Genomic DNA, 24,004 nt, shown 5'->3' with positions numbered 1-24,004 from the left:
TTCATAAAGGTCCGGCCTCCAGTGTCTCATATATGACTGTGTAGGCAACATTCCATGGAGTTTCTTGATTCTGTGCGCTCGCTTTTGGCAGTCCGCTGGGCTGGTGAAGAGTCCTTTCGGTAGGTTGCTATCATGAACAATGTTCATAGTAGCTCGCCAATCAATTTTTGTCCAATCCTTAACATGCTCCTGCGTCCTGTTCTGAGCGATCCACGTGTGATGTGTACGAGTTGTTGACTGTAACTTAAGGATCTGCCTTAAGTCATCTTCCGCTGGTACACCGTTGAACTTTGCATGGCAGTACATGTCATTATGCTCCGTTATGTTGATATCCCATAGCTCGCCATAATGTCCATGTTTTGCTGCTTCGTCCGCTTCTTCGTTCCCTCTGTTGCCGGCATGTCCTTTGACCCACTCGACCGTGACTTCCGATCCTTGTTGAATAAATGCGTTGTGTATAGCTGCCCACCATACTGCATACGGTGATCTAATACGTTGTCGCAACGTGCTATCCACTCTGCCTCGGACCAATGCTCGGAATTGAGTCACAACTGCGCTGCTATCAAGTCGGATTGTCATAGCTTTGTTTCGTGGGCTGATAAGTATTCCTGCCAACAAACCAGCTAGCTCTGCCTTTGTCGAGGATGCGTTGCCTGCTACTCTACCAGATAGCACAGTGTAAAAATCACCCTCTTGTGTCTGAACTACTACACCAAATGCCATACTTACTCTTTCAGTGCCAATATCTTTGAGAGATCCATCCGTATAAATGACATTACCTGGCTGGGTATTGTACCGTTCCCTTTGGCGTTGGATTTTCTCCTCGGTATTGGCACTAATGATAACTCCATTTGTGTCCCTGGCTAGGCCTCTGTTGACTTCAGGGATCACTTTTAGGCACGGTGTCTCGTTGGAATCCAGGTCGACTTTTGCTCTCCTTAGCAGAGCTTGCTCGCTCAGACCCTCATATCTCCTTGTGTTCTGGGTCCGGCGTCTCCTCGCTTCTTCGCGGGCTCGCATGCGTTCACCATGCCTTCGCTCTCGGTCCTGGTGGCGTTCTGCTCTTCTGACTATGGCATCTAACTTTGCTCTTTGTCGCCTAAGATTATGTTCTCTGGTTGCTCTGCGCGCCTCTTTCATAACAGCTTCTCGTCTCTTTTTCTGCTCCTTCTGTTGATCCAGAATCCACTTCATTCCAATTGGTGGCTCAACAGCTTGATTAGCCGGTGATACTGTCTTTTTTTTTTTTTTTTTTTTTTTTTTGATAACAAGGACCCACGAGGTCATGTAGGATTTATTTAGATGTTAGCTCTATAAATGGGTTGCTCCATTACTGGGGTCGCAAATAAAGCGGTATCCAATAATCGACCGAAGCCGCATCGTCATACTGCCACAGTACTACATCCTGTGATTAGCCGGTGATACTGTCAAGGTTCTGTTCGCTGCCTCATCCTTTATGAATTGGTTGAGTGCACGAATCGCTTCTCGATCTTCGTCTTCCGTATCCCCGTCTACCGAGCTGACATAACTACTGTCGCTGCTTTCATAATCTCGCTCTAAAGTAATGATATCGCCCTCAACTATGAAACAAGCGAAACTCTCAAAGTTCGCACGGGATGGCTGTGAAGAGCCAATTCGTATCCATGTTTTTCTCTACCAATGTACACCGTGATCGGTACTCGAAGTCCATCCTTCCGATGTGGCCTGTTGCGCCCGTGAAAAGCCGCGGAGGCTGGCGTGCCGACTCTAGCTAAGGACGACTTTTAATTTTTTCTATTCGATCAAATCCACTGGCATGTGGACCCAAATCTTGCGGAATTGGTCTGAAATTTCTACTTTGGACTCCGTCAAACTTTGTGATCATCGCTGTCCTAGTCAAGTGGGTGGATGGGGGATGTGCTGCCAGATGTACCGCTGGTTCGGCTGGGGGGTGGAATATATACCTAAGACATGTGGCCAGCCAGGCGACTTAGGGTAGTGCACCCACGATCTTAGCCTTAGCGGAGAACACTAGGCTGTCTCGGAGAGAAAGTATAAAAACTCAAGCAAATCCCTGACCTGGCACATGTTTGCTTCACTTTATGTGCCTTAACCAGGACTCGAACCCGGCCCCTGGACTAGACAGGAGGGTGCCCTGACGAGTATACTACTCAGCCATTGGGCAATACTTTAATTTCATTCTGTTCTGTTCCAATCAATAACCGAGAAATATAACCACTTTGAAAACTGTACAAAAGTGTATAATTATCAAACTGTCACGTTACTATTGTATGTTTAAATATCTATTATATTTCAAAAGAATAACAATTGCGACTTTAGCTCAGTTGGGAGAGCGTCAGACTGAAGATCTGAAGGTCGTGTGTTCAATCCACACAAGTCGCAATAATTTTTATATTTTTTCGAAGCTGTCTGTTGACATTTTTTACAGGTATTTGCACGGCCCTGCTCCCTGGTCTTTATTTCAGTCTTTAACACCATTACAAGGAAGCCTTCTACGGCGCAAGCTCGATACCTAAGCATCAAATATTGACCAGAATATATATCTTATAAAGTATTAAGGATGAAGTTATTTGCACGGGCCCGTACACCCCTTATTTGTACGGCCCCCGTGCAAATAAATTTTTACTTATAAAAAAAATTATTTGCACTGCCCCGTACACACTCTATTTACACTGCTCCCCCCGTACAAATAAAAAAAAAGTTATTTGCACGGGGGGTCTTTTTTTTATTTGCACGGGGTCTCTTTTTCATCTACAAGCAGCAACGTGTATCCTACAGACTACATGATTCTGGCTTTATATAAATAAGTGGAGGTGAGTCTAGAGTAGAGAGGGGTCTGGAATTATTACTGGTGGAAGTTGCAGCGCCGTGGGAGCTGCCAAACAGCTCATTTGTGACATACAAAAATACTACCATTAGACCCATATAGCGTATACGATGATTTAAATTACCACTCACGTGGGGCAGACAAGAACCCTCTCTTTGTCCTCCTTCTTAGTTGGTGCATTGTTTTAACCTAATTGATATAACTTATTATGTAATATGGAGCTAAAGTTCAATAAATTTACCCTTTTATTAATGAGGCAATGTGGATAATCACTGAAGTTTTTGGGCAGTACAGGCTGAGGGAAAACGGCAAGAAATAAGATTGAAGACAGTGCTTCTCTTCATTACCATTTCAAGTGATTGTACAATATGAAGCTGGTCCTTTAGACGCAGTGAGCATCTACATGTGCTGCTGAGTATGCAATACTGCGTGCTAAAGACGAACCAAGGTAAGTTGGCTATGATAATAAACTTGGAATGTAATGAGACAAAACTAAGGATTGTTGCGATTAGCAGTCATTTATATGGGTTTTTACTATAGCTAAGGTTTTTACCCTTTTTATTTAACGAAGATCCCTGGATCATAATAAAGACATCTTTTTTTCGTTCTCGCTAATTATTATGACCCTGGCATATTTCAATAACAGAAAAGAATATTTATGTCTCTTTTCTATCACTATTAGTCACGGTTATGCTATTAAAGTATTTTAGCCACTTAGATATAGAGATATAGGTGATTGTGGCACGATCGGCTTTGAGTGCGAACTGTCACCAACTATCAAAAGACAAGTAATATCGGGTAAGAGGATAGATATTCCACAAAATAAGCTGAGGTCTACCCATTGTATTTTGATGAATTTGATAAACAAAATAGTACCGAGGGCGCTTGAGTTCTTAATAAAGGACGACAGAGATAAGGACATCTAAGAGGAATGAAAGAGACTAGTAACATGGCGCGCTATGCATCATAGCAATGAGTATGGTAGTATGATTGGTTGTACATCTACCGACACAAACTACACGTTAGAGATTCCTAATAACTGAATTCATCGTTGTGTGCTTAATAGTGTACGGAAATACCTAAGATGTATGCACGCGTTAAATGAAAGAAAGCATCGGGGAACCATAACAATGCAACCAACAAAAGTGCAAAGTAAAGCTGCATAGTATATTTCAACTATAGATAAATCATTTGTAATTCTGTATTTAGTCCCAGTCGCATAAAGAATGCCAACATCTACTCTGAGCTACATACGAACTTGATAAGATATTCTGGTCAGTATTTGATGCTTAGGCAGCGGCTCTAGATCTAAGCCTGTGTCATGGAAGGCTTCCTGGTTATGGTGTTTAGGGCTAAAATAAAGACCCCGTACAAATAAAAAAAAAGACCCCCCGTGCAAATAACTTTTTTTTATTTGCACGGGGGGAGCGGTGTAAATAAGGTGTGTACGGGGCAGTGCAAATAGATTTTTTAAATATTTGTACGGCCCCCGTGCAAATAAGAGGTGTACGGGCCCGTGCAAATATCTTTTTTCAAGTATTAATCTATCTGGCAGCCCATATCAAATATAGTAATTTTTGCCATTATTTGGCAGCCACACTAAGATGGCAGCTGACGGGGCAGTGCAAATAATTTTTTCAAGCAGTGAAAATTTATTTGCACGGGGAAACCTTTCCCTGTGGATTTCCTTCCGCTGGACAACAACTTAGGCCGCAAGAAACTTTTTACAGGCATAAACACTCAATCACTATCACAAAGAAGCTGTCCTCGAGGGAGGCGTTCTTGTTGGGCCAAGCAGATGCTCTGTGTTCCTTGTCAACAGCATCAAGAAGGAAAAGCAATCGGCATACGACATTCAAGAACGATATTCTTAGAAGAGGATTTGGTCACCTTTGTAACTTATTCACGACTCTAACGAATTTGATGAAGCCTTACTTTACTATTGAAAGCATTGTCCGTTACTCTTTCTATCTGGTTTTTGGTTATTCTTGATCAACTACCAAGTCGTATCCCCTTCATTTCAATAATTGCTGGTTGTCTACTTCAGCATCCGAGAGAGCGGTAGCTGTGAAAGGAGCGTTTTTATCAATCCTTGTTTTTGGGATGGTAATAATACCGCTATTTCTCTTCAAATATTCCACTTAATCCACTATCTTGGTCATCAGCAATGCTATCAATTCGAAGGCCTTAAACCATAAGACTCTTTTATTATTTATGGTGTCGGGATTTCAGTAGCTCTAAATTGTTAAACAATGAAACTTTCAGACAATATTAACCAAAGCTATCAAGATAAGTAGTATGTAGAGAGTGTAGCTGGAGTGAAAAGGTATTATTTATCTTGTCATTGTTGTGAAAGGTTTTTTCTAGCTATTGAATGAACTGATGAAATAAATATAATAGTAGTCTTAATGGTATTATTAACGGTGTGGCTAATATTCTTATTATTTTCTCTTCCTGATGACTCCATAATGATTCTGTTACATCCCTCTTATCGTATCCACAGCTGTCTAGATATTGTACTCCACCTAACTTCCAATCACTAGGAGATACAGTTGATTCAACCTATTCGAATGAGATAGTTCTGCATCACTCATATCCTGCCAAACCAATCTGATCCCCAAAATGCTGAAATATTGGCTGGCCCCTATCAATCCAGAAGGTTCTTCCGAGACTGGGTGCTTACATTTACTAGAAAGACCAGTTAGCACAGATCAGATTAGATCCAAGGGTGTTGAAGCAGTGCATTCTTATGTAGATTCCCACCTCGTTCTCACTTACTTCTCCTAAGAAAAAGGGTTAACGGACATTTTTTTCACCTGCATACGGGATGAAAGGAGTTAGAGGAGCAGTAAAAAAAAAAATATTTTCAGTCGATTGTGTAAATTGCACGTGAGTTCGGTCTGTATGGACATATGTCATTACACCCCCCAGTTGCGCACATTTGAGCCTTCTCCTTGTTGTCCTCACCTCACATTCACACAATTACGTCCGTCTGCTTTTTCCTGTTTCAAATCGGCAGAGTTTCTACAAAAGTTTCCCTCAAGCACATTGATCAAGAATAGAAAATTATCGAACTTTGATCTCTATTAAACAAGAACTCCTCATTTGAACAATTCATAAGAAAGAAATCGAACGTCATGGAGGAGGATGAAGGTGCACAATAGTTCCATTCATCTTGTGTTACGCGCATGTCAAATGAGCAAAAAAAAAAAAAAAAAAAAAAACCTCGCTCAATAGCATATTAAATCGATTGGAATTCAAGGTTCCCAGCACAAATGCTCATCCTATTCCTCGTTGTTATTCTAAATAGAGATCTGCAGAGTGTGTCGCTCAGAGGCCACACCTGAACAGCCGTTGTTCCATCCATGCAAATGCTCAGGAAGCATTCGTTACGTTCATCAAGACTGGTAAGCGAGAGGAGAGAGAGAGAGAGAGAGAGAAAGACATTTGGCTCATGGCAAACCCGAGCCACAATCATTCAATGCTATGCCGTTGTTCCGAGTCGCAAAGGGAAAAGGGCAATATCTTTTAATATTATTCCTCTAACGTCTTACTCCTTCCCATCGCAATCTTTTGGAATCGATCTAGTTTATTAGAATGGCTCGAGCACAGCAACAAAAGGTTCGTGGAAATGGCATCTCGATTCCTAAAGTGGTGGTCACTATTGATTTTACTCAGACTGCCTCTCTAACGCTTATTTCTTTTTCCTCTTGACATTAAGATATTGCGAGCTTTGCAAACATAGCTTCGGATTTACACCTAGTAAGTCGGAATATATACATAATACATTTATGTATACAGCGTCATAAAAAAAAAAAAAAAAGTGCACTAACTTTGGTCTTTTTGCCTTTATTGTTAATACTAGTTTATGCGCCAGAAATGCCAGAAACAATTCCAAAATGGATTCTCATTAAAAAGGGTTTTGATAGTCTAGGAACGGGAGTCAAGTTGATCCTTAGAGCAGTTCTAGTCATGACGATATGGCTTGTTATACTGCCTTATTTCACGATTTGGATCTGGCGCCTGTACTTCTGGGTTGGAGACTGGTTCGCCTTTAGCGCCAATGGATTGCCAGTACCAGTCGATGGATCTTTCAATTCAACAAGAGTAACAGCCACCAACACGGGGACTACGGCAACATTAGATGCAAAAGCCTATGAACAAATGGATAGCTTCACACGGTTTGTCCATCGGACAGTTCCACCAGAATATAAATGGCTCAGGTAGGGGGATTATATATGAATGCAGCCATTATCTCAAAAACATCAGCCAAAGATTGCACGGATAGCATCAGGCATTAATCAACTACAATGGATACATCTATATTAAAAAACTAGCACGTTTATCCTGGATTGCTTCGAAGGGCAGATAATCAGCGCAGTTGTAGTCGTAGTATTTGTCGCCATTTTCTTACTTCGGGAATGGGTTATCCAGAACCAGGATGCTGATGAGAATGGTGTTATGATAGATATTCCAGATCGACCGGTAGAGGCAGCGCAGATCGACCAGGCGGATATCGATAATGTTAACCGCTTTCTTTTAGCTGAGTTACGGCGCCAGCAGGAAGCAGCGAACAGACTGCGGGAGCTAAATGACAGGCGTCCTCCTCAGCAAAATCCACAGGTCTTTCCATTACCTATGCAACGTGATCCAAGGATCGAGCAACATGATCGTCATGATGTTTGGAGGGATGAAGCGTTTGGTTTCGATAATCAGAGAAACCGCCTGCGTCGGACACCATTTTTGCCCGATACGCCAAGGTTCCTAGCTGAAGACACTATCCCCAATAATGAAGAATCCTCGTCATCGTCATCATCATCGTCATCTTCATCATCGTCATCTTCATCATCATCATCTGTACGGCCTGGATTCGTGTATGCTTCCCCCAGTCAAACACAATCGTAAGAATCGTCATAATTAGATCAGTGATGTTATTTTCTTACCGACTATTATCAAAGAAGAGCATAATTGACAATCTTGTTATATATTTACGCATTATAATTTTTAGCGACGCTCCTTGGGCCTATGGATCCCCTTCAACATCATCACATAACAATCATCCCATTGATACTGAAAATGGCGAAGGATCATCTACGGGATGGAGGGCGTATGGTGTACGGAGCAAAGAATCGCCTTCAACATGGGTCCAGTATGGCGTTGAGGATGATGAGCAGATCCAAACACGAGGAAAGGTGCCATTATACTGGAAATTAGGCGCTCCATTAACATACAGAAATCTGTTTTTGAAAACCGATGGCACTGAAATGACTCTGGATGAAAAGATCATTCGCTGTGAGGAGCTCTTGCGAACTATTAATCTTTCGTATAAGGATCGTATCGTGCTTCTTTTGTGGCGAGCAGACACACTGCCCTCAGCACCGATCGATATTTTTGACAATAAATTATTTTCCTTGCAGCTTGATCAGGATACTGCTGGAATGGAGGATTCCCTGGAGACCGAGGTGGTGCGTGCAGAGGAGCGACTTCGAGCCGCTATTGCGGAAGTACAGGGCGAGCCCGTACATATTTTGCGTCCTACATTGCGGCCTGATCAAATCCCAGCACCAGCACCAGCGCCAGCGCCAGCACCAGCACCACCTGCTGTTCCTGCGCCTCCAGCATTGGCGGATCAAAATGACGATCTTGACGATATGAATGTGGAGGAGCTGGATGGGATTTTGGAAGTTATTGGAATGCGTGGCTCATATTGGTTATTGCTTCAAAATTCATTGCTCATGTCAGCATTGATTTGTGCCAGTCTGGGTCTTGGTGTTTGGGTGCCATATATGCTTGGCAAGACGGTCATACTTATGAATCCATTCAACATCCTGCGGATACCTCTCAGGATCCTCAACAAAATCACGGATCCCATTACGGACTTTTTGCTCGATAGGATCATGCCGCTCTTGGGGACTCTCGTGTCGAGGCCGCTAAAATTATTTTCGAATCAAATTGCGCCTCGTGTAAATCCTATGCTTGCGCCTTATCTTGGCGGGTCAGCGCTCGAGCCTTTGACAGATATGATTCAACAGCGCGTGGTACCCGTGTGGAGAACCATTATTGAGGAAGCTGCAGGAACAGCGTCCACAAAGGCGCAGGAGACTTTGAACACAGAGGTCCCGAAAGCTTCTCAAACATCTCTAGCAGTAGGCGGAGCAACTTTCCAGCAATTGATCGTGAAATGGAATGCTATTGCCTATGGAGGCTCGTCCAACAACAAAATTACGGCTATTGCTATAGGTTATGCTATTATATTTGCACTGGCATGGTGGTACATGAACAAACGACATCAGCCTTATGGTAACGCCGTTAGTAAGGTCATACGAGGGGTCCTTCGACAACAATATCTTATTTTAAAGGTCGGTGCCTTTCAGTTTTCTGGCTGATATATTTGGCAGTCAGTGTAATATAGCTGTCAACGTTGTTAACGTGTTTTCTATTCTTAGATCGCATTCTTTGTTACGATTGAGATGGTAGTGTTCCCTCTATTCTGTGGAATTGTTGTTGGGGTGACAACTCTGCCTGTACTTCCTGGAGCAACGCTGGCCTCACGATGGGCATTCTACTTACAATCGCCCAACTGGTCCATCATCATGCACTGGCTTATCGGGACGGCTTTTATGTTCAATTTTTCGGTGTTTGTTAGTATTTGTCGAGGCGTTGTTCGGCCAGGTGTGATGTGGTTTATTCGTGATCCCAATGACGAAGGCTTTCATCCAGTGCGAGAGTTTCTGGAGCGCCCTGTCCTTGTTCAGCTGCGGAAGTTGGCCACCGGTGCGTTGATGTACTTGACTCTGATTGTTCTTGGCGTCAGTATAACTGTGCAGGTCATTAACTTGGTTTTGAGAGGAGCTTTTCCACTTCGGTGGCCTGTTAAGTAAGTGGTGTCTCGCATTAGCTCTGATTTGTTCCGAACGCTTTCAAAAAAAAAAAAAAAAAAAAAAAAAAAAAAAGAGCCATTAGAGCAAACTGTTGATTTTCTTTTATATATTTTCTTATTAGCGAGCCAATTTCGGACCTACCAATTGATATGCTATTGTTCCATTTAGTAGTGCCGTTCACGTTTTCTTGGATCAATCCGGCACAGGTTTTCAGCACCATATTCAAACTTTGGTGGCGCAAGCTTGCTAAGATGATGCGTTTAAGCTCATTCATGTATGGAAAAGAAGGTCAAAGGTTCCCAGAGGAGGAAGGACATATTGTATATCGCACATGGAAGGCATGGCTTTTGGGATGGCGTCCTCCTATTCCTGAACTTGATGGACACGATCACGATATAGATGCCAACGCAAGCACAGTAGGTAGTGGTGAGGAACTCGACATCGACGCTCCTGTCATTTTCGTCCGAGATGGAGGTCTTTACAGAGTACCTAATACCGACCGGATTGTGCACTTGAAAAACCGCCGAGTTCTAGTTCCTGTCGACTCTGAAGGACGGGCACTGGATCCCAAAGAAGATCAACCTGGAGAAATTGATCCGCTTATGGAGATTCAGCCCCGCGGGAGGGAGCCTCGGGGACCGATCGACCCAAGAGTGGGTACGGTGATTGTTTATGCACCACCTAACTTTAAATACCGTTTAATCACATTCATTGTTTTGATTTGGACAACAACGACCACATTCTTGGCATTGTCGGTTATTACCCCACGTAAGTTCTAGCTTTTGACTCCATTGGTTGTACTAATGACCAATCTATAGACGAGGCATTCTATTTTTATTTATTTATTTATTTATTTTATTTTATTAATTTTTATCATTTTTTTATAGTTCTATGTGGAAGATACGTATTTAGTTTTTTAACAGAGAAACAGGTCCACGACGTGTACTCTTTCACTGTTGGCGTCTACTTGGTTAGTGGAATCTGGCATTTCCTGACATGGGCAGAGAAAATGGGAAAGTCTCGTCGAGTTCGACGCAGTCGACGTGGTTCTTGGTTGAAGGCGCTTTTCAAATTTTGCAAGCGCGCGATCAACGTGGTTTATTTCGGTACTTTTCTTGGTATTATCTTTCCTTTCATACTCGGCTTAATGGTGGAGCTCTTCATTATCATTCCCTTCAGGTCTGCGATCAGCGGCAGGAATGAAATCATACCTGTCTTTGTAAGTCAATTGTAATTATCTTTAATGCATTTAATTCTTTTTTTTTTTTTTTTTTTTTTTTTTTTTTTTGTTTTTATTTCACTAACAAATTACTTGGTGTGTTGGATTCACGTTTAATTATTTTGAAATATTAGAGCTGGTCTGCTGGAATGATTTACATGAAGATTATGCATCATATAGCATCGAGGACTCCTGATTTGCCCGTAATGCAGGATATAAACCGAGTTTTTGTCACGACTGATCCTGCGCGATGGAAAGCAGGATATGCAACAAAGCGATTCTTTGCTCCGTACCTTTTGATTAGTATTGGTGTAATCAGTTTACCTGCTATATTCGCCTGGACAGTCGCAGCAGGTCTGCGGCTGGAGGGTGAATCGAGGATATTCTTTTTCAAGATATCATATCCCCTAGTACTATGGATAGGATTAATGATCTTTTTATTCAAAGAGAGCGTGGTGGTTCTCAATGGATGGAGTCAGTATGTGCGCGATCAGGAGTATTTGAGAGGACAGCAGCTTCATAATTTAGTGGAAGACGTCGAGCAAGAGGATGTAGTAGCTATGAGAGATACAGATGCGGAGAATCAACCAGCTCCAGTACAGGAAAACAGACCTCAATCAGAACTGCAGCACCAGCAAGCTGAGCAAGCTGATCAATCTTCAACAGACAAGGGATCTGGAGGAGGTGGTAGGCGCCAAGGGATCTCCGAGCAAGAGTATGATAAATATTCAGGTGGAAGAGAGGCTGGGGGGGAGGCTGATGATGGGATACCAGATTTGGAGTCTGTGAATACTTTTTATGGTGGGCAAGGGGCTCGAAGTACGTGGGTTGGTAGCAGTAGCAGCAGCAGTAGTGGGGCGAACCAACGAGGACGAGGCAATTATGGTTATCCAAAAGCGTATGATGAGGAGGATGGAATCAAGGGTTTGGGCAGCATGAAGGTGGAGGATGAGGATAATAAGCAGGAGGAGATGGATGATGGGGATGGTTCCGAGGTTTTGAGAGGAGAAAGAATTCATGTCCGGCGGAGTCAGCGGTTACAGGCAAATAGAGAAGGTCAAGGTGTCCGTTTCTGAGGACACGCCGACCACGGTTCATTGAGTATCCAAAGTTCTTGACATGTGTAAAAAAAAGGACATCCCAGCCACTTCCCTTGACATCTTTACAATAGCAATAACAACAAAACAACAACAACAACAAAACAACATATATATATATTAAATAGTTTTTCTAAAGCAAGTAGACAAATTTAATAAGCAAAGATTCAAAAGTTTTTTTTTTTTTTTTTTTTTTTTTTAGTTGAATACGGAAGTGTCCGGAAGAAGAGGGAAGTTGTTCGAGAGCTTCATGGCAATGTGGGGGATGTTTTTAAAGAGAGGTGAAGAGAAAGAAGAGAAAGTTGCCCGTCCAATGGATCGACTGAGAGTAAAGTTTTATCTCCTCCACAATGCTGATAACTTTGCATGTAATCGAGTTCCTGGCCACAAAGTTATGTAAATAACAATTGTGAAATGCGGAGGGAAACGTGGCATCTGACCGAAGGCATCATGGGCGGGGGGGGGGGGTAGTCAAGAAGAGAAGGAAGATAAGGAGAAAGAGGAGAAGGAGACGGAGGAGAAGAAAGAGGCCAAGAGGAGGAAAGAAAGGATGAGTAAAGTAGAAAAGAAGTTTTCTCTTTCTTTTTACGGCGCAACAAAAAAAAAAAAAAAAAAAAAAAAGTGCTGATCTGTGTGGTGCCTTAAAATGTATAAAAAAAAAAAAAACTGTTTTTCGTTCTTTCTTTCCTCTTTGACCCATTGAACCACTTTTTATCTTTCTTTGTTCATTCATCTATCCATTCATTCATTTCATTTTTCATTCATTGTTTTCATTGTTTTCATTGTTTATTTATTTCACTCCCCATTCATTGGTTCTTTCTTTTTTTTTTTTTTTTTTTTTTCCTCGCTCTCTCTCTTCTCTCTCTCTCTCTCTTTCTTTTTATTACAATTAATTCTAATAGACAAATATATCTCTATCATCCTAAGCATTGCATTGCAATAACTCATACATCATGGCAACTGCAACAACTCAAGTCCAACAGCAACTCCAATCTCTAAAACAATCCCAGCAGACAGTTTCTACAATTAATTCTTCTACTGCTGCTACGACAACTATCACTAAAAGAGATCCGTTTTGGCTCGGAGGTAAATCATCAAAAACATGCAGATATCTTTAAACATTATGTACAATGAACATTCTCTTTTTTTTTTTTTTTTTTTTTTTTTGGGGTCCTGATCCTGAACAAATAGTTTTATCATAAAGTGCAACATGATCAATAATAAAAACAAGAACCAAAAAAGTTGGTCTGAGATGGAAAAAGAAATTGTTTTTTTCTTTTTCTTTTTTTTTTTTTTTTTTTTTTTTTTGCTAATCAAGAGATCAATGTATCCATGTTTATTTAAAAAATTCTAGGCGCAGCTTCATGTTCCGCCGCTTTAGTTTCACATCCTTTTGATCTGGCAAAAGTCAGGTTGCAAACAACTCAGGGGGCCAGCCAACTGGGCATGATCGGGACAATGATCAATGTGGCAAGGCATGAAGGCTTCTTTGCTCTTTACAATGGTCTCTCTGCGAGTCTGTTACGTCAAGGAACCTATTCGACTGTTCGTTTTGGAACTTATGATGTGTTGAAAGAAAAGTTTGGTCCAAAAGACGGCAGTAAGTTTTTTTTGTCAACAACAATAACAATAACAATAATAATACACGGGCATTTGGAAAGAGGGGATCGGAGTTCCTTTGATCTTTTTTACTCACTAACCGCTTCATTTTTCCCTTTCCTTTTCTACCACCGTTTTCTTTTCTTTTCTTTTTCTTTTCTTTTTTTTTTTTTTTTTTTTTTTTTTGCTGTTACTATTTATCTATTGCCTATTATGTGTAAATCTATCCCTCATTAGGCAGAATTCCAGTGACCACCATGTTATTATGTGGTGTTCTAGCAGGATGTGTGGGTGGAGGATTCGGCAACCCGGCTGATGTGGTCAATATTCGGATGGTGAACGATGGCAAATTGCCCATGAGTCAACGAAGACATTACAAGCATGCGTTCGATGGACTGTACAGGATCGTAAAGGAGGAAGGTCCTTCACAGCTCATGAGAGGATTGGGTCCTAACATGAACAGAGCTATTCTCATGACCAGTTCTCAGTTGGTTTCCTACGATGGTTTCAAACGTCAGTTGTTGGCTACTCCCTGGTTCAAGGATAATTTGATCACACATTTTGCTTCGTCGCTCTTGGCTGTAAGTCTTTTTTTTTTTTTTTTTTTTTTTTTTCTCTCTCCCTACTTTTTTTTTTTTTTTTTTTTTTTTGATGTCATCCTGAGTTTTTTTTTTTCTTTTCTTTTTTTTTTTTTTCTTTCATACCTTTTAGGGCCTTGTTGCGACCACTGTATGTGCTCCCTTGGATGTTCTCAAGACGAGAATCATGAACTCATCAGGAGGAGGGGTAAGCAAACTGCTCGAATCCATTAAAAGCTTGGAGCCAGAATCATCAACTTTATTAACTTCTGAACATTTTACCTTTTTTTATTTTTATTTTTTTTATTTACATGCTATAACCCCAAATTAGACTTCATCAACACAAATGTTCTTCCATATTATCAAGACTGAAGGCCCAACCGCACTCTTCAAGGGCTGGCTCCCAGCATTTTTGCGTCTTGGTCCTCATACCATTGTGACCTTCATAGTCCTAGAGCAACTCAAGGTCATCGTTCATCGTCAAAAGAAATAAACTACTTGCATGCTTCTACTTTCCCATTATAAATGTTCAAGCACAAATCCAATAATTGACTCATTTATCTATACTTGATGCAATCCAGATGACACACATCATACATTTATACAGTTGTATAATTTTTTTTTTTTTTTTTTTTTTTACTCAGCTAAAGATCTGCAAAATAGTGTTCAAAGAAATAGAAAAGCTTACAAACAAACAAACAAACAAATATTCATACAAACAATGAAAAGTACAAAATATGATACACACAGTAGAGCTAAAATAAAAAAAAGAAAAAAAAAAAAAAAAAAAAAAAAAAACCATCCTTCTGTACTTCAGGCGTTACTGAGAAGGAGTATCTGGATTAAAATCGTCTTCGTAAAGGAAATCATCCGAGAAGTCCTGAATGGCAACTCCTGATCCTACAGGTCGATCAAAGATATCCCGTGCGTATCCTAGGTCCATATCCACTCCTGAGGCATTATGCCCTATCGTATAAGTAGGCAACGAGAGAGACATCATCTGTCTACTTCTCCTATCCCCAGTCATTCCTTGATAGGGGTAACGAGAATGCCCTTCATTATGATGGCATCTTCGGCTAATAAATCGGCCTGATTGACCACTGTGCTCCCCGTCAGAAGAGTCAATTTCATCCGACTCTTCCTCCCCTTTGGAGGATTCCTTCTGACTCGAATGGCTACTTCCTACAAGTGTCCGGTCTTCTCGGAGCTGCTGCATCCACATCGCAGCATAGATCCCTCCAGCCTGCATGAGCTCTTCATGGCTGCCTTGTTCTGCAATCTCGCCCTTCTGAATCACCAAGATTTCATCCGCGTCAACAATCGTTGACAGTCGATGTGCAATCATGAGCGTTGTCCTGTCCTTGGAGATGGATTCGATCGAATTTTGGATCTCACGCTCCGTTTGTGTATCCAAAGCGCTGGTTGCTTCGTCGAGAAGCAAGATGGGTGGATTCTTGAGAATAGTTCGAGCAATGGCAACACGCTGCTTCTCACCTCCAGACAGGCGCATGCCACGCTCTCCTACGAGAGTCGAGTATCCCTCTGGAAATCGATTAACAATCTCGTGGATCCGTGCCGCTTCTGCCGCAGCTTGGATACGACTATCATCCTCCCAATCCTCATCTTCATCATAATCCGTCTCCTCGCCTTCAACATCCGCATCCTCTCCACCTTCTGTAATACCTGCATTGTCCGATGACGAACGTGGGTCATTCTTATGCGTCCGTCCACGTCCTGATTTCGAGGATTTCCCACTGAATGAAATCCTACGTGTTAAATTGCCGATGTCACCGTTTCCGGAACTTCCTCCTTGAATAAGCATGCGTTGCCGAGGAAGGTTGGATCGTGTTGGATCAAAGATCTGTGTATGGTCTTGCCCGATTTTACCATACCCAATGTTGTATCCAATTGTTTGATTGAATAGTGTCGTATCCTGTGGCACAATACCAATCTTTCTACGCAGACTGGTCTGGGTAACGTTTTTGATGTCCTGGCCGTCAATCAAGATCCTGCCCTGTGTAGGGTCATAGAAACGGAAAAGGAGTCGTAGAATCGTGGACTTGCCGCCTCCAGAGGGGCCAACTAGAGCAAGCTTTTTCCCTCGTGGGATTCTGAATGACACTGACTTCAGGTTGGGGTTCTGAGGATTATATCCGAAAGACACATTTTCTGTACATCATATTAACAAAAGCAAGTCGCTTCAGTACTATGACTATCTCTGTGCGTACTTTACATAGCAATCGTAATTTACACAAGGATCCTCACAAATACTTCTCTTCCTATTATGCATACCAAAGACAACTTCACCACCAGACATAACAAGTGGTTTAGCTTCAGGCTGGTCCTGAATCTCGACAGGCTCCTTGAACAAATCCAACATCTTCTCCATGTCGATAAAGTTTTTCTATCGGTTGTGGAAGGTATGGATTGATTAAGTTACAGATTGCGTATTCGCATAGGGAAACAGGTACATATTCTATTTTGCGCAGGAAACATACCTGAAGTGATCTGTAGGATGTGCCAAATACAGTCAGCGGCCCATAAAGCTGAAGAATGTATGCATAGTACTGAACAAACTCACCGACCCCCATTTTGTGTTCAGCGACTCTCTTCGCACATAGCAGACATCCAAGTGCCAGGCCCCCTTGGATCACGAGATTGAGGGTTGTATTGAGGATGGCGAGCGTATACTGAGATTTGCGGTCCGCCTTCTGGTATGTATCAATAGCCTCGGCGTATTTCTCAGTCTCAAATTTCTCAGTGGCAAAGAGCTTAATGGTTTCGTAGTTGAGTAACGTATCAACTGCTCGCCCCTCCACTACATTGTCTAGAGCGTTCGCTTCACGACGATAGCGTGTCCTCCAGTCTGTCATAAGGATGGTGGCATATATATAGCAGATCATAGTTATTGCGACAATGATCCCAAAGTATATATCAAATGAACGCGCCAATATCACGCAGGCCACAGCAATGTCGATCAAACAAGGTATAATATTGAATAGGAGCGAGGAGAGCAGCGTAACAATTGATGATACACCGCGATCTATACACATACAAAAAAAAGAAAAAAAAAAGACATAATCAGCATGGGTTGGAAGGTCCAGCTCCAGAAGCAATCGACACTTTAAAGTCATTACCTTGAACACGTAGCATCTCGCCCGTCTTGCGGTTAAGATGAAAACGCAATGACAGATTGAGCAGGTGTTCAAACATCTTCACTGCCAGTTCGCGTGTGTTGAACTGCCCGACGGGGACCCATAGCAGTGCTTGAAGCGTATCGACAGCACCGATGTTGCTTTGTAGTGCCCTGAGGCCAATGAATACCATGATCTCTTTCCAAACAAACCGCGGGTTACCGTTTCCGTCTCTGCCTTCAGGAGCGCCTTCTGCCACTTTTGTCAGCGCATTGACTACGTTTGCCACTTGCCAGGGCACCAGCACATTCACAATACGTCCAATGACTAACAATCCGAGGCAAAGCAGGATGTGGGCTTGAAGTTTCCTTGAGTTGGATGGCCAAAGGAACGGGCGAAGGCGCCTACAGTGTTCGTAAAACTCTCTGAACGTTGTTGGTCTCTTGTAGTCTTTCTGTGCTGTGGTTGTATCCTTTTTGGCTGTTTCTTTTTTCTTTTGTTTGCCCTTGTTGCTCCTGTTACTACTGCTGTCCCCATCATTATCGTGTACAAGTGTGCCATTATTTGAGTGTGCTGACATATGATCTTCTGTGGCATTCCGGTCTGCGGAACGTGTAGTCCTGTATTGATACTCCTGCAACGCTCCTAAGAGGACAAGCATACAGCTCTGGACAAATCGAGCAATCACAGTAATGTTGATGATAATGGATGTAAAGACATCCAAGTGAGCTCCTACACCATCAGATTTATTCTGCGCCCAGGATGAGAAAGAGATGATGGAGATGATCAAAGCACAGATCCAGAAGAGACGGAGTACTTTTGAGAACTGAGGCTGGTGTCGTTCATGAAGAATGAAGTATGAATGACCAATCCAAGCAAGGACATAACATCCAGCTGAGGCCAGGACCCAGCCCATATCCTTAATTTGGTAAAACGAGCCGTCTACAGGTATAGTACACAAAATCAATGAGATGATTTTTAAAGATCACAGAAAAAAAAAAAAGATGGAAAAGTGGAGTAGATGAAAAGGATAAATCAAGGTTTTTTTTTTTTTTTTTTTTTTTTTTTATTCTTTGGTACATGAAGCAATGTAACAAGGCTCTCAATATTGTTGTCACAGTGCATAGCATCAAGCCAATGTCAGTTTATAACTGCACTATTTTATGAGAGTATGTAATCTGTATTTCGGAAACTTACCATCATGGTTTTTAATCAGTAAAGCAAGCAGTGCTCCGAAATTTGACAAGGAAATCAGCAATCCTAAGGCAATTAAGACTGATAGCCAGTATATTGTTCGGCAGATAGTTCTGAGCGGCTGTTCGTTCCACGATCTCCAAGTAGTTTCATCCAAATGGATTCTACCTAAAAAAAAGAAAGAAAAAAAGAAAAAAAGAAAAAAAGGGACATTTGGTTAACCAAAATATCATGAAACTGAAAAAGCACGGACTGAGAATAAACAGAAGCTGTAAGGATGCATAGAACAATCTGGTCAGAAGGAGGTAAATCGCATCAAATCAAAAGAACGTCTTTCGTTTAACAACGTTTCAAGATGATTTTATGATTTTATGGTGTAATGATTTCTGTACAGGCACAGTGAAGGGCAAAGGGGTTTGTTTCTTTTCAATCCTTGTTCTTCATTGACTTGTTGAATTAAAAATAAACAAAAAAAAAACTTCATTTGTACCTTGCTGATATCTCTGTTGCCAGACAGAATAGGTGCCTGTGACTGTGCAGCAGACCAGCAAAGCAGGTCCCTCCAAAATGTCCATTAAAAAAAAAGTAATGAGGGGACTAATGAGACAAGGAATGTGCACTTCTGAAAGAGGAATGAGAGAAATAAAATGAGGCGATTATGGAGTGGTGGAAGCTGAATAACAGTCCGTATGAAAAGAAAAAAAAAAAAAGAAAAAAAAAAAAAGAAAAGAAAAACAGGGGAAGACAGGAAAGAAGAGAAAAGGGGAGAGAGGGGATTAAGAGAAAGAGTGTGGAGAAGAGAAGGTGAGAGTGGAAAGAGAGAGAAAGAAAAAGAGGAAGAAGAGAGAGGAAGAAGTTGTTGTTGTTGTGATGATGGTGGCGAAGGCACAATAACACAATGGGATGTTCCAACAGAAAAATAAGAAAGAAAAGAAGACATGGAAGGTGTACTGGACGGGATACTGGTCAAGACACGCTTCATCATAACATTGTTGATCGCCCAATGAGGAATGGTTCCAAATCATTCATTTCCTATGTATCATACACATATACCATCTTTTTCTGTATCCTCTGGGATCTTCTTACTACATATATAAAGCACATCATGTACATGAAAAGCTTGATTGCCTAATTTCATTGCCTTTCTATCGACTTGTCTATCTGTCTACTCTCTTCATTCTCTTCATTAGCTCAGGGGATGCAAACAGCTCCCTCTCTTTCTCTTTCTTTCCTTCTTTTCTTTTTTTTCATGCATTATCGCGTGTTTTCTTAACAAAGCTTAATTTTCTCTGTAATGAAAGAGGTTAATCTAGAACTACAGTGTACATATTATAAACAATCCCAAATTTGATCGTGTGTCCTTCCTGAACACAAAACTGTCACTGCCCATTTAATCAATCTACTCATTTTGTATCACACTTATTCAAGGGAATTCTGGTCATCAGAAATCACACTTCAACCATCGCAGCCACTCATGCACAATGACCGTGGTGGCTGTGTCATCCCCAAAACTCCATTCTCCGACAACTCTATGCAAACAAAGCTTAATCTTGGTAACCTATGGAGAGATACACGTAGATTAGGATGAATGCACAAACACCTAGCTTATTCTTATAACAGATATGCATAAAATAAAATAGAAATATAAAGTCTTGTTGGGAGATGTCTACAGGTATTCTACAAGTCTATCTTATCGCGTCAATACAAGACGCACTACCATCTCAAGGACGCTTAACGCCAAACCGAGATTAAGCTCCTTGATCTGAAACATTTCAAAAACATCTATAAGTCCACGCTGGACAGCTTCTCTACCAAGTACAGTAGCCAATGAACCTGGAACCATAATTTTCACTAGCTCTCTCGCCTTTTCTCTTGTCGCCACCTTTTCCTCCAAGGTCCGCTCAGATTTTGAAGCAACAGTAGCACCCGTGGGCTGCGTTGCAGTCGCTGTTCTTGTTTCTGATGTTGTTATTACCTTGGGCACCTTGACTGCAATCCCATCACTACCAACTTCGTACTGATCTCCCCCTATTTGAAGAAAGTCTCGTCTCTCATCAGACGCCACATCATTCGGATTTGCCTGTATTGTTGGAGCCGTCGTCGGGGCAGCAGGCCATTCTCCATTTGGCCAGAGAAGGTCTTCCTTCATCCATCGTACGGTCTCTACAGCGCTCTCGTGACTAGAACACTGCTCCACCCATGCTGAAAAGCTTTGATTGATTGCGACCCGATACGATTTGCGCACCAGCTCACGGAGTACACCAAAAGTCATACGACGGATTGACTGACTCTTGGAAAAGTCCATCATATCTTCTAATACAGTGAAGGTAGTCTCTATCAATAAATCCAACTCATCATTAGAGAGCAACGACATTTGTGACTTCTTGGGCTCATCTGAGGAAGGTAATCCTGTTTGTGCTGCTGGAGAAGTTGACACAGAAGCTGGGTTAATCGTTGAAGTTGAATGTACCGGAATAGCCGGGACCCTTTCGGCGGATGTCTCAGGTGTAACTTGTGCAATGTCCACATCCGGTTGAGTTTGCTCTTCTAGCAATTGGTAAGAGAACTCATCCAATGAGTCCGATCCTTGATACGGCATTTGAGTCCTGCGAGGAATGGGTGCATGGACTAATGTGGAGTTCCTGTCGGTCGACTGAGGTTGAAGGTATGGATTGGGTGAACTTTGGGCAACAGCAGTAGTGTTATCTACGGCCTTGAAAAGTCCATTGCTTAAGGATGCTTTGCGCGTAGCAACCCGTGTACTGTCGCTGGAAAGGGACATTCTAGAGTGTGTATCAAACTCTTGTTCATGTAATCGAGTCGTTGGTGAGGCCAGAGAACTTCCATTTGATTGACGGTATTCGTTTAAGGTCGAAATGCTGCTAATGCTCCTGGTGCTCCTTTCACTTTCAAAAGACCCACGAACACTGTGGTCTTCAGAGGCTTGGGAGCTATTAATATTGCTCACGGCTGTTCCTAAGGATTTGAAAAACCTTCCCGCAGAAAGCGAAGCCTCACTTGCTTGCCGAAAAGCTGTCTTGGCGCCTTGTGCGGCAGCTGCTCCCAGAGCTGCACTACCGTCTGAAATTGGAGCTAGGGCTGAGATCAAGCCTGAGGATGAATTCTGACCAGTGATTGCGCCAGGCATGATAGCGTCCGGATATTGATCGTATTCCTTGCTAAGGAGCCAAGCCAAGCTAGCAGACTGGCTTACCTCAGGGATTGCTAACATCGACCGTAGAAAGGTTTGAATGCCATTACACACTTTGTCACTAGGCTGAAGTCTCCACCTTGGGAACGTATTTCGTTGGACGATGGGGAATTGATGAACGAGGGCGCCTTGCAGTTGTTCTAGCTGTTGGAATGTCCTTGTAACCACCCAACCCTGGCCACCTTCTGACTGTACTTCAATCATGTACAGTAGATCGGTAGTTGACATCAGCGTCTTGGGTCGCCGGTTGGTCATATCAGTCACTTTGACTGCACAAGGCTGCGTTCGTGGGGATGCTATAAATTTAGCCACCGGAGATAGCACTGAAGAGGTAGTAGGTTCCTTAGGTGTAGGCTCCCTAGGAGAAAGTGAAGGGCTGCTGTGATTAATTGCTAGGTGGGGCTTCCTTTGACCGATGTCCTGAGAGTGAAGACTAAGATTAGGGCTAGCTACAGTTTGCGGAGATGGTTGCGACCGACCTTGGGGTGTCATCTGTGCTTGCTGTACATTTTTGTCCGTATTTTGTTTTATCCTGAATGGGGCCCAATATTGAGTTTCCAAAACATCTAATGCCCATTCTTGAGGCTCTCGTAAGCAATTTGCTGGATCCCGTTGAAGGTTAGCCTTTAAGGTCTTCAGTAATGCTCCGCTCTTGGCATCTGTGATCCCAACAATGGCATGATCTGGGTCTGGTCCACAGTACGTATTATAAATGCTAGACGCTTCACGTTGAAGATCACTGAAGTTTGCAAAGGTTCCCTGTTCAATTTGTCGATGGAAAATGTCGCTCATGAGCCAGAATTGAACTAGATCCATTGCATCCCACACCTGAAGATAGGCCATAAAGTCCTGATAGGTGTCCATATGATCATTCTTGTTTGTTAGAACCTGCTTCAAGGTGGTAAGTTGCGGTGATGATGATAAAGATGAGGATGATGGGGATGCTTCTGTCCCATTGACCTCATTAAGTGTCGATGGCGCTACAGGCATTGAATCATGCTTGAGAGTAGACTGTCGTCTTGTAGGTAGTTGAGATCCGGAATCAAAGCTTTGCTTTCCTAGCGCAGACTTCCCCATCAAGTTTGCAGCATTCATAAGAATTGAATCGGCCAAGCTAGAAATAGGAGCATCCTGAGGCTTCACCTCCGGATTGCCGCTCTTGTTGGATGGACCTTTAGAGTCGTCTGCAGATTTAGATCCCGGTTTGTCTTGCGTGGGCGTAGTGAAATAGTCGATGATTGAGAGGTTGATATAATCCGGGTCGCAAATATGTTCTAATGTAGCCTCTAAAACATGTGTTGCCATGATCTCCTGCATGACTGCAAATAGCGCCGCTGATTGTTGATCATTCTTAGACAGTAATGCCTGGCATACAGCCTTGGCAGTGCTTCTGAATTGCTTTAGCCTCTCCTCCTTGTGATAACACCGACCGAGAACGGAATCGGGGTTGGCATGTGTTTTGACGTATTCTGCAATGGGCAATTGGCTCGCACGGAGCTCACGGTAAGCACGCTATGTCATCGAAATAGGAACATTGAGCCCAGATCAATATCAATATCAAATATAGGAAAACAAAGGTAATTTTTGATCGATAATATTGGGTATTTTCATACTAAATGCACAATAAAACTGTTTTGGAGTCCAAACACGGCAAGTAGCGCTGTTTCTGGCAGCCGCATATTAGATAGGCGATTTGCGACGTTCATAGCCATGGTTGCCAGTGAAGTGCGGAGGGGGATGTTGTGCTGACCCTCCGCAACCAGGCCTATTGGGATATTCACAAAGTCTCTGACGGTATATGTGATCATCTCCTCAACCATTGGATCTATATCTGGTGAGATAGAAACACGTTGGTGTTCAGCGCCGTTGATCTCTGCGACTATCTCTTCTTTCTATGCAGGCATCAACAAATGCATACGTTAGTGTTAGGGTTATACTTATATACTAAGCTCAACAGACGTTTAATAAGCTTGCTAGTATCCATTCGATCATCCAAGGTAAAGCCAAGCCTTTTTTTTCATCCTCTACCTTCTGCGTTGAACTTGACCATGAGGGAACGCCATCAACGATGTCGACATGTTGAATATGGTGCTTGCCGAAATTTGCTATAGTTTGCGCTCGTTTGAGTCTTGTATCTTCAGGTACTGCGAGTAGGTAGAACGCCGCGAGGAAGCCACCAAACCCCATTCCCATCACACCGACAATGATGAGACTCCAATTAAATTTCGGCAAACAATAGCCTATTACTAGCATACCCAGTACTA

At 42.4% G+C, this 24,004-nt stretch overlaps 4 protein-coding genes and 1 non-coding gene across 5 annotated transcripts; 3 read left to right on the top strand and 2 right to left on the bottom strand.

The window, feature by feature from the left end:
• The first annotated feature begins 2,309 nt into the window (after nucleotides 1-2,309).
• Nucleotides 2,310-2,382, top strand: BCR41DRAFT_t109. Its single transcript has one exon. It is a non-coding gene; the product is annotated as a tRNA-Phe (tRNA).
• A 3,397-nt stretch (nucleotides 2,383-5,779) lies between these two features.
• On the top strand, nucleotides 5,780-12,191 carry BCR41DRAFT_357650 (hypothetical protein). Its single transcript, XM_022024932.1, has 11 exons — nucleotides 5,780-5,980; nucleotides 6,138-6,234; nucleotides 6,416-6,448; nucleotides 6,549-6,589; nucleotides 6,693-7,050; nucleotides 7,165-7,728; nucleotides 7,836-9,186; nucleotides 9,274-9,704; nucleotides 9,830-10,476; nucleotides 10,596-10,927; nucleotides 11,062-12,191. The coding sequence occupies exons 1-11, from the start codon at nucleotides 5,965-5,967 to the stop codon at nucleotides 12,001-12,003; spliced, it is 4,812 nt and encodes a 1,603-aa protein (XP_021879167.1). The 5' UTR covers nucleotides 5,780-5,964; the 3' UTR covers nucleotides 12,004-12,191.
• A 665-nt stretch (nucleotides 12,192-12,856) lies between these two features.
• Nucleotides 12,857-14,756, top strand: BCR41DRAFT_357649 (mitochondrial carrier domain-containing protein). The gene is made up of 5 exons (XM_022024931.1): nucleotides 12,857-13,110; nucleotides 13,379-13,624; nucleotides 13,861-14,204; nucleotides 14,335-14,409; nucleotides 14,533-14,756. The coding sequence occupies exons 1-5, from the start codon at nucleotides 12,978-12,980 to the stop codon at nucleotides 14,692-14,694; spliced, it is 960 nt and encodes a 319-aa protein (XP_021879166.1). The 5' UTR covers nucleotides 12,857-12,977; the 3' UTR covers nucleotides 14,695-14,756.
• Nucleotides 14,757-15,021: 265 nt separating this feature from the next.
• On the bottom strand, nucleotides 15,022-18,695 carry BCR41DRAFT_338811 (hypothetical protein; the record flags this gene model as incomplete). Its single annotated transcript, XM_022022125.1, has 6 exons — nucleotides 18,533-18,695; nucleotides 17,339-18,277; nucleotides 16,700-17,244; nucleotides 16,494-16,605; nucleotides 16,089-16,370; nucleotides 15,022-15,824 (listed from the first exon to the last, which is right to left on the bottom strand). The coding sequence occupies exons 2-6, from the start codon at nucleotides 18,249-18,251 to the stop codon at nucleotides 15,022-15,024; spliced, it is 2,655 nt and encodes an 884-aa protein (XP_021879165.1). The 5' UTR covers nucleotides 18,252-18,277; nucleotides 18,533-18,695.
• A 1,488-nt stretch (nucleotides 18,696-20,183) lies between these two features.
• BCR41DRAFT_423814 (PXA domain-domain-containing protein) lies at nucleotides 20,184-24,004 on the bottom strand. Its single transcript, XM_022030336.1, has 3 exons — nucleotides 23,769-24,004; nucleotides 23,354-23,632; nucleotides 20,184-23,252 (listed from the first exon to the last, which is right to left on the bottom strand). Exons 1-3 carry the CDS (start codon nucleotides 23,991-23,993, stop codon nucleotides 20,220-20,222), a joined length of 3,537 nt encoding a protein of 1,178 aa, XP_021879164.1. The 5' UTR covers nucleotides 23,994-24,004; the 3' UTR covers nucleotides 20,184-20,219.

This window comes from Lobosporangium transversale (genome assembly GCF_002105155.1).
Source record: "Lobosporangium transversale strain NRRL 3116 chromosome Unknown BCR41scaffold_31, whole genome shotgun sequence".
NCBI classification, from domain to species: domain Eukaryota; kingdom Fungi; phylum Mortierellomycota; class Mortierellomycetes; order Mortierellales; family Mortierellaceae; genus Lobosporangium; species Lobosporangium transversale.
Note: the sequence above shows the minus strand (reverse complement) of the source record. Positions and strands in the feature narration are given on the sequence as shown.